Source organism: Dendrobates tinctorius, unplaced genomic scaffold (genome assembly GCF_039654945.1).
Source record: "Dendrobates tinctorius isolate UK_male_01 unplaced genomic scaffold, ASM3965494v1 ptg000028l, whole genome shotgun sequence".
NCBI lineage: Eukaryota > Metazoa > Chordata > Amphibia > Anura > Dendrobatidae > Dendrobates > Dendrobates tinctorius.
The window spans coordinates 44,279,525-44,294,960 of NW_027361696.1; the positions used below are offsets into that span (position 1 = coordinate 44,279,525).

General features: G+C 44.6%; 1 protein-coding gene across 1 annotated transcript in view; it reads right to left on the minus strand.

Annotated features, from left to right (window-relative positions):
* The window catches only part of LOC141084902 (formyl peptide receptor 2-like), a 79,916-nt gene that overhangs the window by 44,486 nt on the left and 19,994 nt on the right, over positions 1–15,436 (minus strand). Inside the window, exon 2 of the mRNA XM_073569854.1 lies at positions 1,944–2,015. Within this exon, the coding sequence (XP_073425955.1) occupies positions 1,944–2,002 (59 nt within the window). The 5' untranslated portion in view covers positions 2,003–2,015. The remainder of the gene's footprint in view (positions 1–1,943; positions 2,016–15,436) is intronic.

The window sequence follows — 15,436 nt, forward strand, 5'->3', positions numbered from 1 at the left end:
GATACAGCGAATATCGGCCGATACCCGATATTGCAGTATCGGAATGCTCAACACTACTTGCGGGGCAATATTTTATAATTTTTTTTTTTCAAAGAGTTTTTTATTGGTGCGTAGGGCAACATTACTATCAAAATATATCCAAGTTCACGAGGAGAAGCTGGAATTCATGTTATCTTGTATCCAGAGTTATGTGTGTACCAGGTCCCTATTCTATGCCAATCCTCACTAAGTGAGGATTGGCATAGAATAGGGACCTGGAAAACGAGAAATGCCTTAACGTGGCTTCCAGGTACACATAACTTGGCCATTTTATGCGCTAAACTTTCTAAATTTTTAATACTTCTAATGCAGTAATGCAATTCATTATTCATTTTTCATGTTTGCATGGTTTGGCGCTACAATGTGTTTCCTTTTTTGCTTGAATATGTATGAGTCGGTGACTCTAGGAAAGCACCTGCTCACACTGTGCTTGTGCTTGGATGTGACGGTCAGTTTTTGAAATTTGTAATCTTGTATCCAGAGACCAGAGTGATACCCAACAGCTTGTTCCTGCAGATATGTCCATCCTTAACATTTCACAAAATTCAAATACTCCAACTTCTAAAAGGAACCTGTTAGTCCATTTATGCACTAACCATAAGCAACGTGAATCAGAGCCAACAGCACGATAAGGCTGGGATCACACTACCGTGTGTGATGTGAGAAACTCGCACGAGTCTCTCGCATCAACACCCGGCACTGCCGCAGGCACTCTGGACTGGAGCTACGACTGCATGTAGTGTGATGCCGGCCTTAAAGCCAGGTATATTTTTCTTCTAAACTCCCCGGCATTTCAGAGAAAGTATAGTTATAAGATCATAGTCAGAGACAAGACTAGTCTGGTTCTGCCCCAGGACAGATTTTCTAAGTTCAACTGCAGGTGATTGACAGGCCTCTCCCACTTTTATTTTAACCAGACAACCCTTAAAACAAGAACATCTAAAAGGCTTTAGTAAGGACATATTCAGATGTGTCAGACTTGTTTTTCTATGTGTTTTGTTCATGTCTGCTGCTTTTAATAGGATTTTTAGCTTAATAAACTTGTCCTGTGCCACTGTGTGTTCCTAAAAAGTGAATGCAGTGAAAAGTCTAAGTCGGGCTCTGGCCTCAATGCAAAGCCGAGTCCTCTGCACCACAGACAGCACTGATGCCTGATGGAGGACACTGACTAGTTTGATGGGTCATTATGGTAAGAATAATCATGTTACAGGTAGAGCTAATTTATCCCTATGAATACTGATGTAATCGGGGGTGGAGGCTCGGATATAGATGTTAAAGGGAATCTGTCACCCCATTTTTGGCCTATAAGCTGTGGCCACAGCCATCAGGGGCTTATCTGCAGCATTCTGTAATGCTGTAGATAAGCCCTCGATGTTACCTGAAAGATAAGAAAAAAAGACTTAGATTATACTTACCCTAGCACTCGATCCGGTCCGGTGCCTCCCACCTTCATACGATGATGTCCTCCTCCTTGCTTCTCCCTTGGCTCCTGCGCAGGTGTACGTTATCTGCCCTGTTGAGGGCAGAGTAAAGTACTGCAGTGTGCAGGCACGGGACCTCTCTGCCTTTCCCGGCGCCTGCGCACTGCAGTACTTTCTCTGCCCCCTGCGCAGGAGCCAAGGGAGAAGCAAGGAGGAGGACATCATCGAATGAAGATGGGAGGCACCGGACCGGATCGCAACACCCATCGCACCCGACTCCGCCCCCGGTGAGTATAATCTAACGTGTTTTTCTTATCTTTCAGGTTTAATCGGGGGATAATCTACAGCATTACAGAATGCTGTAGATAAGCTCCTGATGGCAGTGGCCACAGCTTATAGGCTGAAAATGGGGTGACAGATTCCCTTTAATGGAGTCTGCACTGATGTCTCATGAGAAATAAAGAAATAGGAAAATAAACTCACCGGTTATTGTAGCGCAGAGTTGCATTACATAAGGTCAGATTATCATCCTCAGTGTCCATTCTGGGGATTCACCTAAAAAAAAAAAAAAACTAATAATAATACAACAGAATTAGAGATGAGAGAATTAGAGATGAGCGAATATTTCAATGTTCAGTTTGGATTAGGTTCACAAAATTTGCAATATTCACAGATTAATTCTTCGAATAGTCGCTGAACATTACCGAACACCATTCAGGTCAATGGGAGGCAAAAACAAATGCATGCACAACACCTTATAACGGCCCCAAATGCTGCCAAAACACATCAAATGAGGGCAGACACCAGGACAGTGGCCTCAATGTACCCACAGTACAGAATTTAGCATGGCACTGCAGCAATCAGCCAGGCATGAGGCATCGGGGTCTGGGACAGCATTTACAGCTTTCAGTTGAATATGACAGTAAGACGAGGTGGATGAGGGATAGGTGTAGGCCCCCTTTGCTGGGAGCCCTGATACTACGTGCAACACCTCTACCTGCTTTCATGCTGAGCCACACTCAGCTGGCACAAATTTAAGTTTTGTAGACTACCATTGTCAGAAAAATTTAAGGAGTAACACAGGTAGTTGAGTCCAAGGAACACGTATGAAAGAGACCAAACCAGGAGTGTTCACATTTCCAAAAATTATTGGCAGACACCACAAAAGTGGCATCAATTTCACCACAGTAGAAAAAGCATAATAGGGACCGACAGTTCTTCTACTACACCCAATGCAGCAGATGGACACCCAACAAGGAGTGTTCACATTTAAAGAAATGAGGGCCATCAGGTTAATCCTTTTTTTTAATGATTGGGCGATTCTGAACACAGTGATACCAAATATGTGTATGTTTGTTTTTTTATTGTTTTATTTTGAATGGGGTGAAAAGGGGGTGATTTGAACTTTTATTTTTCTTTACTTTTTAATATTTTTAAAAAAATTTTTGTTTTACTTTTGGCATGATTCAATAGTCTCCATGGGAGACTAGAAGCTGCCATAGCCCAATCGGCTCTGCTACATACAGGCGATGCTCACATCGCCTCTATGTAGTAGAATTGCTCACTTGCTATGAGCGCCGCCCAGTGATCGACGCTCATAGCAATCCGGCACTGTCAACTAGACCTCTGGTTGACATGCCAATGAACCCATGACCCGCGATCATGTGACGGGATCACCGGTACACGAATTTCTGGCCCGATGGCCAGAAGGATGCATTAAAAGCCGCTGTTAGAGGTTAACAGCAGCATTTAACTAGTTAATAGCTGCAGGTGGATTGCGATTACACCCTTGGCTATTGCGGGCACACGTCAGCTGTTCAAAACAGCTGACATGTCTCAGGAAAGATGTGGGCTCAGTGCCAGAGCCCACATCAAAGGGAGGGTAGCGACCTCCACAGTACTAGTACGGTATAGTGTGGTAGGAGCTCAGTATTACAACAAAATATTAGATTTTAAACTCTGCACCACCTCTGCAAACAGCTGAATTTCAGCGACAGTAAATTGAAAGTGGAAATATGGCATGCTGTATCGTGTTAGTCACAGAAAAAAATAATTGTTTGAGTGTGGAGGAGGCCTGTATGACAAAGAAGTTATGCTACAAACAATTTTAAAGTCAGGTTCCCCAATGTATGACACTAGAAACAGAAGAATTTTTTTTGTGGCCTATGGATCAGGCCTCTATAACACACTAGATACTACAAACGATTTTAAAGTCAGGTCCCTTACTGCATGAAGTTAATAGCAGAAGACTTTTTTATGGCCTTCGGATCAGGCCTCTATAACACACTAGATGGTACAAACTATTTTAAAGTCAGGTCCCTTACTGTTTGCGGTTAATAAAATAATTTTTGGTGGCCTATGGATCAGACCTCTATAACACACCAGATGCTACAAACTATTTTTAAAGTCAGGTCCCTCACTGTATGCTGTTAATAACAGAAGAATTTTTTGTTAGTCCTGTGATTGACAGCATGGCCATCCAATCTGATTAAGGGGCGTGCTGAGCCGTCGGTGTGTTTATTGATAGCTCAGTTTGCCAATCTGTGACTGCGGTGCGTCGGCTGTCTCATGTGTTCATTATTCCAATTAATGGTCATGCTTCTTAACTGAGCTGAGTACTGCCAGATGTACATTCATCTTGTGAGGTTTGTGCTTTGTGCTTTCCTGTGCCATGAGTTCTATATGCTTGATCTGTGGCCTGACTTTGGACTTTGTTCCGAAAATCCTCCTGTTTAACCACTTCAGAACCTGATCCGTTATCCTCACAGTACTCTGACCTCAGAACGTTACCTGACTACACTTTTGTCTGTTTATGACGTACCCTCCTGGTTTCTGACCTTGGACTCCTTGACCACTCTGACTCACGGCTTGACCGTGAGAAGTGACTAGCGTCACATGGCCTATGGATCAGACCTCTATAACGTGCTAGATTCTACAAACCATTTTAAAGTCAGGTCCCTCGCTGTATGAAGTTAATAGCAGAAGACTTTTTTGTGGCCTATGGATCAGGCCTCTACAGCTTGATTTCAACCCAACCAAATGACAAAGTGTGATAAGACGGGTGTCTAACTTTTTGCAACTGAAAAATTATTTATTTTTTTATGTGCCTTATGTCTGAAGATAGGTTCATATCACTGCCACAAAATTACAATGTGGGATACAGCAGGCTGTTTCACATTTAGCAACAGAAAAAATTATAATGTGCCTTAAGGGAGTTTGACACATAGCGATATTGCTAGCAATATCGCTAAAACGTCAGTGACTTTGTGACGTTATAGCGATATTGCTAGCGATATCACTATGTGTGATACTTACCTCTGACCGGCTGTCTCGCGCTCATCGCGCGAGATCGGGCGGCTCCATTTCTCGTCGTCTGCTTCCTGCTGGGCTTCCTGCTGTGGGAGACGAGCGGCGCTGGATGCGGGCGGGAGGACGTCAGGATCGCTGTGTGTGAAAGGTGAGTATCGTGCGCTGCGTCGCTGCTGCATCGCTGTGAGGTCTTTCTGTGTGAAAGCTCACTAGCGATCATTTAGCGATGCACCAGCGATCCTGACCGGGTCGGATCGCTGGTGCATCGCTAAATGTAAAAGGGCCTTTAGGTCTGCAGACAGTTTTATCTCGCCACAGCACTAAATTACATGGTGGGAAGCAGCAGGCTGATTATTTTTTTTGTCACTAGCTACATATGTGAATTATAATGCTATACTCGTGAATGGAGCACAATAGAAGCAGTGCACAACACGTGCCCTTCTGTCTTTCTTTGTGGACCTCAGGAATGTCCAAAAAAGAAAAAAAATGCTAGAAGGTAAACTTAACAGCCATACTGGACAGTAGCTCGCTACACTATGTGACTGATATACAACCACCTAGCTAAAATGTGTGATCTGGCAGGCATTTTCACATTTACCTAGTGAAAAAATATTAATTAGAATGCTATGCTCATGCACGGAGAACAATAGAAGCAGTGTACAACACGTGCCCTGCTGGCTTTGTCTGTGGACCTCAGTAAAGGCCCAACAAAAAACAAATTCCAGAAGGTAAATTTTACAGCCATACAGGACACTACCTAGTAACACTATCTGACTGATATACAACCGCCTAACCAACTAGCTAAAATCTTGCTGTTAAGAGTGGCAGTGTCAGGAGCAGCCTCTCTGCTCTCTTACAGTGTCAAAATGGTGCTAAAACAAGATGTCTGCTATTTATATGGAGAGGGACATGTGATTTCAGCAGCCAATGACACAAGCCGTTGTGTCAGAACATTGTGGGTGTTTCCTGCGCTCTGATAGGCTATCTGCAATTTACACACATAAAGTTAGAGAACAAAAATGACTGCTTAAAAGAACGCCGCACCTCCAATCTCTGCAAACCCCCTCCCCTCTTCAAACACATGCCAAACTTTTATGATTTACCACCATTATCATTGCTAAAGTGCTGAAAATATTTTTGTGGGAATGCAAATATTTTCCTGCACTTTTACCGAATGTTACCGAATTTTACAGATTTTATAAAATTTTGCTCTGATTTCTAATCACGAATCCGAATGTGCCATATTCATGCCGAATTTGTGTTTGGTGATCATTTTCCAAACAAATTCGCTCATCACTAAACAGAATATTATGTAATCATTGTGTCATTTTATTAAGGGACCAATCCAGCATTTTTGTTTTTATGGCTATTTTTCCCTTTGTTAGCAATCAGTACTGTGTGTGCAGAAAGTTATTTCAGTACTTACCAGAAGTGATGGGCGAACCCAAACAGTAAAGTTCGGGGTCCGTACTGAAAACCTAATGTTTGGACACAGACTTCGAACACAGACTTCTCCAGGAGGTCTGTGTTATTGTTCGGGTTCAGCAGCTGAAAATCATCTGTTTCCCATGCTAACATCTGTGTGACAGTGTGAGAAACATCAGCATTTCTGATCGGTGGTAACATTGTTACCACTGGTCAGAGGACTGCAGTTCCCATGATGTCAGATGACAGCATGTGAGCCAGAAGCTCTGACAGGTGTTAGCTGGGGAGAATTCTACTCTCATCAGCGTATGCCCGCTGTCGCTGATGACAGTATTCATCAGCCGGCACTTTTGCTATAAATAAATTTAAAAAAAAAGTGACATGGGGTCTCTTGTATTTTTGATAACCAGCGCAAGCAAAACAGACAGCTGCAGGCTGCAGTTCCCAGCTGTCCATTTTATCACGGCCGGATATCTGGAATATTGGTGTCCCACACTTTTTTTTTTAAATTATTTAAATAAATAGTTTAAAAAAAACAGCATGAGGTCGCCTCCATTTTTGACAACCAGCTAAACTAAAGCAAACACCTTGGGCTGGTATTTTTGGACTGGGAAGAGGAAATGGATATTGGCTTCCTCAGCCTAAAAAGAGCAGCCCACCACTGCCCAAGAAAAGGCGCATCTATCAGATGCATCAATTCTTGTACTTTGCCCGGTTCTTTGCACTTGCCCAGATATGTTGTGGCAAGTGGAGTAATAGGTTTGGGGGTTGGTGTCAGCTTTATATTGTTAACTGAGATCAAGTTCAGGGGTTAGTAATGGAGAGGCATCTATAAGATGCCCCCATTACTAATCCCATAGTAAGTTTGTAAAAAAAAGTAACCCAGAATGAAGTCCTATAATTGAAATAATGACACTGACATCTTTCTTTGAAATACAAATAAAAAAGCATTATACTCACCTTTATGTCTAATCCATTGAAGCTCATGTCACCTGTAAAAGACAAAACAAACATATTTCTCACCTATCCGATGATAATCCATATGTGTCCCATGACGATCCAGGTGATTTAGAGTGCACGTCATGGTCACCTCAATTATGGCACCACTGGCTGTGTGAGAAAATAATATGTAAAAGGGGAGAAATACTTACGACTTTTATTGAGGTCCTATATTAATTATTAATGTCGACTTTGACTATTAACAATTAATATCCACTTAATGACTCCTTAATGTTATCTGTTCCTTATATTATATACAGTGCCTTGTGAAAGTATTCGGCTCCCTGGAACTTTTTAACCTTTTCCCACATATCATGCTTCAAACAAAGATACCAAATGCAATTGGTGAAGAATCAACAACAAGTGAAACACAATTGTGAAGTTGAACAAAATTTATTGGTTATTTTAAATTTTTGTGGAAATTCACAAACTGAAAAGTGGGGCATGCAATATTATTTGGCCCCTTTACTTTCAGTGCAGCAAACTCACTCCAGAAGTCCATTGTGGATCTCTGACTGATCCAATGTTGTCTTAAATGACTAATGATGATAAATATAATCTACCTGTGTGTAATCAAGTCTCCGTATAAATGCACCTGCTCTGTGATAGTCTCAGGGTTCTGTTCGAAGCACAGAGAGCATCATGAAGACCAAGGAACACAACAGGCAGGTCCGTGATACTGCTGTGGAGAAGTTTAAAGCTGGATTTGGATAGAAAATGATTTCCAAAACCTTTAACATCCCAAGGAGCACTGTGCAAGCGATCATATTGAAATGGAAGGAGTATCATACCACTGCAAATCTACCAAGACCCGGCAGTCCCTCTAAACTTTCATCTCAAACAAGGAGAAGACTGATCAGAGATGCAGCCAAGAGGCCGATGATCACTCTGGATGAACTGCAGAGATCTACAGCTGTGGTGGGACAGTCTGTCCATAGTACAACAATCAGTCATACACTGCACAAATCTGGCTTTAAGGAAGAGTGGCATGAAGAAAGCCATTTCTCAAAGATATCTATAAAAAGTGTCATTTAAAGTTTGCAGCAAGCCACCTGGGAGACACACCAAACATGTGGAAGAAGGTGCTCTGGGCAGATGAAACCAAAATCGAACTTCTGCCAACGATGCCAAGCAATATGTTTAGCATAAAGGCAACACAGCTAATCACCCTGACCACACCATCCCCACTGTCAAACATGGTGGTGGCAGCAGCATCATGGTTTGGGGCTGCTTTTCTTCAGCAGGGACAGGAAAGATGGTTGACATTGATGGGAAGATGGATGGAGCCAAATACAGGACCATTCTTGAAGAAAACCTGTTGGAGTCTGCAAAAGACCTGAGACTGGGATGGAGATTTGTCTTCCAACAAGACAATGATCCCAAGCATAAAGCAAAATATACAATGGAATGGTTCACAAATAAACGTATCCAGGTGTTAGAATGGCCAAGTTAAAGTCCAGAACAGAATACAATCGAGAATCTGTGGAAAGAGGTGAAAACTGCTGTTCACAAACGATCTCCATCAAACCTCACTGAGCTCGAGTTGTTTGCCAAAGAAGAATGGGCAAGAATTTCAGTCTCTCGATGAACAAAACTGATAAAGACATATCCCAAAGTGACTTGCAGCTGTAATCACAGCAAAATTGCAGCTGTAATCGCAACAAAGTATTAAGTTAAAGGGGCCGAATAATATTGCACTCCCCACTTTTCAGTTTTAGAATTTCCACAAAAATTTATTATAACTAATAAATTTCGTTCAACTTCACAATTGTGTTCCACTTGTTGTTTATTCTTCAAAAATTTACATTTGGTATCTTTATGTTTGAAGCATGATATGTGGGAAAAGGTTGAAAAGTTCCAGGGAGCCGAATAATTTCGCAATGTACTGTACTAACTGAGACAAAAACGTGTATCAATAAAGGATTTTTATTATATATATATAAACAAGTTCATGACTATAAATATGTATACACACATATATTGGTAACAATACAGTAATAAAACAATAATATCACACATTCAAATTCACAATTACCTAAAAATATACCACACACATTATCCAAACACGCATGCAATTTGAGCCCACCCGCCTTTCACTCACTATCCCTAAGGAGATTAAGGGGTTCAGAGATAAATATGTAGGGAGATTATTGTGAGAGTATGCATGGCCCAATAAGTAAGTGGTTACTGGGGACCAGGGGGTAGATGGATACTCAACGAATGTGCTGATCATGGTGCCAAAACGGACTAAAGCCCCCGCCACACACAGCAAGATTGCTAGCGAGATCGCTGCTGAGTCACAAGTTTTGTGACGCAACAGTGATCTCACCAGCAATATCGCTGTGTGTGACATGTATCAGCAACCGGCCCCCCCGCCTGGTATCGCTGATTGTGCTTGAAACCCCTGGACATTGTTTTGATCGTTGGTCTCCCACTGGCCAGCACGCATCGCTGCGTGTGGCAGGCGGGAGACCAGCGATCAGCGAGCTGGAGCTGGTATCCAAGGTAAACCGTGGGTAACTAAGCGCACGCGTCATTTAGTTACCCGCTGTGTACCTTAGATACCAGCATGCTGGCGCTGGGAGCTGGTAACCAAGGAAAACAGCGGGTTTCTAAGCACTGCGCGGTGCTTAGAAACCTGCTATTTACCTTGGATACCAGCTCCCAGCGCCAGCACGCTGATATCTAAGGTACACTGTGGGTAACTAAGCGACGCGCGTGCTTGTTGCCCGCCTTGTCGCTGGTCCTGATCGCTGCTGAGATCTGCCTGTTTGGCAGCTCACCAGCGATCATGTAGCGACACACCAGCGATCCTGACAAGGTCATATCATTGTCGGGATCGCTGGTGCGTCGCTATGTGAGACGGGGGCCTTAAGCCCCCATCACACACAGCGATCTCGCTAGCGAGATTGCTGCTGAGTCACAGGTTTTGTAACGCAACAGCGATCTCACCAGCGAGATCGCTGTGTGTGACAGGTATCAGCGACCGGCTCCTCTGCCGGGTATCACCGATTGTGCTGGAATGCCCTAGACTTTTTTTGGATCGTTGGTCTCCCGCTGGCCAGCACGCATCGCTGCGTGTGGCAGGCGGGAGAGCAGCGATCAGCGAGCTCCCAGCTCATATCCAAGGTAAACAGCGGGTTTCTAAGCTCCGCGCGGCGCTTAGAAACCTTCTGTGTACCTTAGATACCAGCGCGCTGGTGCAGGGAGCTGGTAGCCAAGGTAAACAGTGGGTCTCTAAGTGCCGCACGGCGCTTAGAAACCCGATGTTTACCTTGGTTACCAGCTCCCTGTACTAGCGCGCTGGTACCTAAGGTACACAGCAGCGCGAGTGCTCGTCGTCGCTGGTGCTGATCGCTGGTGAAGCTGCCTGTTTGGCAACTCACCAGCGATCATGTAGCGACACATCAGCGATCCTGACAAGTTCATATTGTTGTCGGAATCGCTAATGAGTCGCTATGTGTGACGGGGCCCTTAGAGTGAGCCAGCACATGTGTCATGGGATTTTAAATCCAGCCTCAAGAGGGGCATGTCAAGTCCCAGGGGTGGGGAAGGAGGTCACCAGTCTATTGTATTTCCCCTCACCCACTGGCTAAGGTTCATCCCCCTTATCTTGATTAAACCTGTTCCAGCACATGGACTGGACATTGTCTTGTCTCTCCTCCTACGCATCATCAACCAAGCTGTTGTAAACATAATACATGTGGGGACTGATAGTCCACACTACAGGCATAGCACGAGCAGTGCCCCCCCTAGGCTGCAGTCCATCTCTTCAGAGGACAAAGGATAACAGGTGACTATATGTCCCGGACGTCTCCAGCATAGCAAGTCTTTACCCATGGCCCTTGAGAACCCCTCAGTGACCCCTTGAGACCTAGGACCCCCCACAGTGGTGGCACTACTACTCCTCTTTTAGGACTTAGGTTCCCACTGAGTACCCCAGTATGGGGATGCACCTGGCTTTCTTAGGACCTCCCAACCATGTGGTACTATTCCACTAGGCCCACCAGTTCATCCGCATTCTGGGGATCTCTCTGGGCAACCCAGGTCTGCAATGGCCTAGGAAGGGAGTCAACGAATTTGTATATGACAACCTGCTCAGCCATCTGGGCTGGAGTGGAGGATTCCGGAGGCAACCATTTTTGCATAAGATGCAGTAAGTCAAACATTTGGGATCGAGGCGGTCTATACCCATAATACACCCAGTGGTGAACCCTTTGTGCTCTGACTGACATAGTTATTCTCTCGCTTGCTAAAATTTCAGTTTTTAATTTGGCATACTTCTGTGCATCCTGTAATGCCAAATCATAATAAGCCTTTTGGGCAGTTAGATAGGGGGCTCTGCTACATGCTCAAACACAGTCAGAAATGCTTCCACATCATCACCTGGGGTCATTTTTTCCATCTCTCATCTGACCACCTTCCGGACGTATTTGTTGTCACCCGGATTTGGGGGAGGAGCTGCCGGCCTTCCACAAACCGCCTCTGTGAACAAGTCAATCTGCTGATGGTGCTGCTCTTGCATTTGCTGTGTAATGAGCTTACTGGTCTGGTTGCTGCTGTAATTGCTGTTGCTGCTGATGCTGTTTGTGCTGTTGATGCTGCACTTGTACCAAATGTTTGATCAGGTTCTCCATTTTGCCTAATGTCGTACTCTGGCTTGTAGCCTTCTTCATCCAGGAAATGCAGTAACCCTTGTAGTCATCACACGTGTTTGCTGGGAGCATTACCCGCACTTCAAACACCACCTGTGGTAAATTATCTCACTTGGTTGTACATGCTAACACTGTCTATTTAAGAACTTTCATTGGTTTATTATAGGCAGCATAAATCAAGGTGTAGTAAAACAAATAGAGCCCTCTGGCAAAACAGTAACACAGAACAAAATGGTAGCACAAAGCACAGTTTTTCTGAGGACAGATAGCAGAACACACATGGTTCAAGTTGGTTCCAGCACAACCACTTCTCTGAAGTGTTTCTTCTCCAGATACTGAGCACCTATTGCCTCTGGAGGCCAGATACTTATGTCCCAGACCACACCCTGGGTTGGGGATAAGGTGGATATACTCCCACCCACTCTACACTATACAGATTAGCTGTTAACGCCTCATGACACTTAGTGTGCTAGAGGAAAATCTCTGAGTTTTACATCACTGATTCCATCTACAATGGTATGCATGGCCCCCTCACCCCTATGCTGGTATGCATGGTCCCCTCTCCCCCCAATCCTGGTATGCATAGCACCCCATTCCTCATCCTGGTATGCATGGTTCCCTCACCCCACAATCCTGGTATGTATGGCACCCTCTCATCCCTTTCCTGATATGCATGGTCCCCTCACCCCCCAATCCTGGTATGCATGGTCCCCTCACCCCCCATCCTGGTATGCATGGACCCCTCACCCCACATTCCCGGTATGCATGGTACCCTCTCACCCCCCAATCCTGGTATGCATGGTACCCCCTCATCCCTATTCTGGTATGTATGGTCCCCTCACCCCACAATCCTGGTATGCATGGACCCCTCACCCCTCAATCCTGGGATGCATGTCCCCTCACCCCCAAATCCTCTAATGCATGGTATCCTCACCCCCCAATCCTCGTATGCATGGTCCCCTCACCCCCCAATCCTGGAATGCATGGTCCCCTCACCCCCCAATCCTAGTATGCATAGTCCCCTCACTCCTACAATCCTGGTATGCATAGTCCCCCTTCATCCCTATCTTAGGATGTATAGTACCCCCTCACCTCCCATTCCTGATATGCATGGTCCCCTTATCCCTAATCTTGGTATACATGGCAACCCTTACCTCTCAATTCTGGTATGCATAGTCCCCTCATCACCAATCCTGGTATGCATGGTACCCCTCACTCCCCTATCCTGTTATGCATGGTCCTCTCACCCCCCCTATCCTGGAATACATGGTCCTCTCACCCTCTATCCTGGAATGCATTGTCCCCTCACCCCCCCTATCCTGGTATGCATGGTCCTCTCATCCCCCTATCCTGGTATGCATGGTCCTCTCACCCCCCATCCTGGTATGCATGCTACCCCTCAACTCCCTATCCTGGTATGCATGGTCCTTTTCACCTCCCTATCCTGGTATGCATGCTACCCCTCACCCAGCTATCCTGATATGCATGGTTCCCTCACCCTCTATCCTGGTATACATGGTCCTCTCACCCTTTATCCTGGTATGCATGGTCCTTTCACCCCCCTATCCTGGTAAGCATGGTACTCCTCACCCCCTATCCAGATATGCATGGTCCTCTCACCCTCCTATCCTGGTATGCATGGTCCCCTCACCCCCCAATCCTGATATGCATGGTTCCCTCACCCCTATCCTGGTATGCATGGTCCTTTCACCCCCCTATCCTGATATGCATGTTCCCCTCACCCCCAATCCTGATATGCATGGTCCTCTCACTCCAATCCTGATATGCATGGTCTCCTCACCCCCTATCCTGGTATGCATGCTACCTCTCACCCCCTTATCCTGGTATGCATGATCCTTTCACTCTCCTATCCTGGTATGCATGGTCCTCTCTCCCCCTATCCTGGTATGCATGGTGCTCTCACCCCCTTATCCTGGTATACATGCTACCCTTCACCCCCCTATCCTGATATGCATGGTCCTCTCACCCCCAATCCTGATGTACATGGTCCTCTCACCCCCTATTCTGGTATGCATGCTACCTCTCTCCCCCCTATCCTGATATGTATGGTCCCTCTCACCCCTACCGAACTGCACACATACAAAAAAAACCCATTTATACTCACCTTTCTTTCCTTTGCTCCAGCGCTGTCCCGTTATGCCAGAGGCCGGGGGAGGAGTGTGGCACCGGAGCATGTGCATGCCCATACCGCGTCGTCCGGCACCATATTGCTGAAGACACACTGCAAATGTGTCTTCAGTAAAATGGCGCCGGATAGCGCTATGCGCAAGTGCGATTCTGACGCGCACTCCTGCCCCGGTCTCTGGGGAGAAGCGCCGCGGCAACACTCCTCCTTGTCAGGTTAGTATGTAAGTATGGCACTGGAGATCGGGGTATGCATTCAGCGTCTAACCATACTGCGATCTCTGGCACCATACACACTCCCTATACCGCTGGATGCCTTCTTCTGTCTGGAGCCAGACTGCGCAGGTGCGTCGCTCTTGCGCAGTCTATACAGGCTTCGGACAGAGTGACGCTTACAGCATTATATGTATACTACATATATATATATATATATATATATATATATATATATATATATATATATATATATATATATATATATATATATATCAATTTTCATATGTGGGCTAACATAATATATATATTAGGGCATGAGAACACGTTGAGGATTTGTTGCGGATATGCAGCGGGTTTGCTGCTGCGGATCTGCTGCAGATGCGCAAGTGATTTACAGTACAATGATAACCTATGTGAAAAAAATTGGCTGTGCACATGCAGCGGAAAATTCCGCACGGAATCTGCAGCAGTTCAATTTCTGCAGCATGTCAATTCTTTGCAGATTCCGCAGAGTTTTTACACCCATTCCATTATAGAAATCTGCAGGTGTAAAAACACATGCCAAAACCACGCAAAATCCGCAATAAATTCGCAGGAAATCTGCATAAAAAAAGTGCGGATTTTGACCTGAGGATTCTGCCAAGAGATGCAGATTCCATGCAGAAAAGTCCGCACAGCAATCCGCAACGTGTGCACATACCCTAAGTATGTACATTTTGGGGCACTTCCCTTTGAATAGAATTAAAATAATTTGGCTGCAGTTTCTATTCAGTAAAATTTGTCATTTTCTGCCCTATACCTTTATAATGTTGCCAAAAACACGGAGTACAAACTTCCTTCTAGGTAACTTTTTGCAATTTTGAAGAGCCTGGCATAACAATAAATTTACATTTACATGTAGACATTTACATAAAATATTTACTTATCAACAATTTGTAACATTATAGTTGCCTTTTATTTGTCCAAATCTAGCAAAATGAAATGACAAATTACCCATTGGTGTGTTTTTTTATTCTTTAATTAAAAATACTCCCATTTTGTGTTCTGGAAAAAAAAATCTTCTAATTTTGCAGAACGTTTATTTAGCTGCAAGAGGCAGATAGTTATGGGTAGTTATATACTCACTTCTAGGTCCTCCTAATATCTTTACTTCCTGAAATTGTAATACTTAAAGGGGTTGTTTCCAATAACAAAAAAATCTGCTGTCTTTCTGAAACAGTGCCTCAT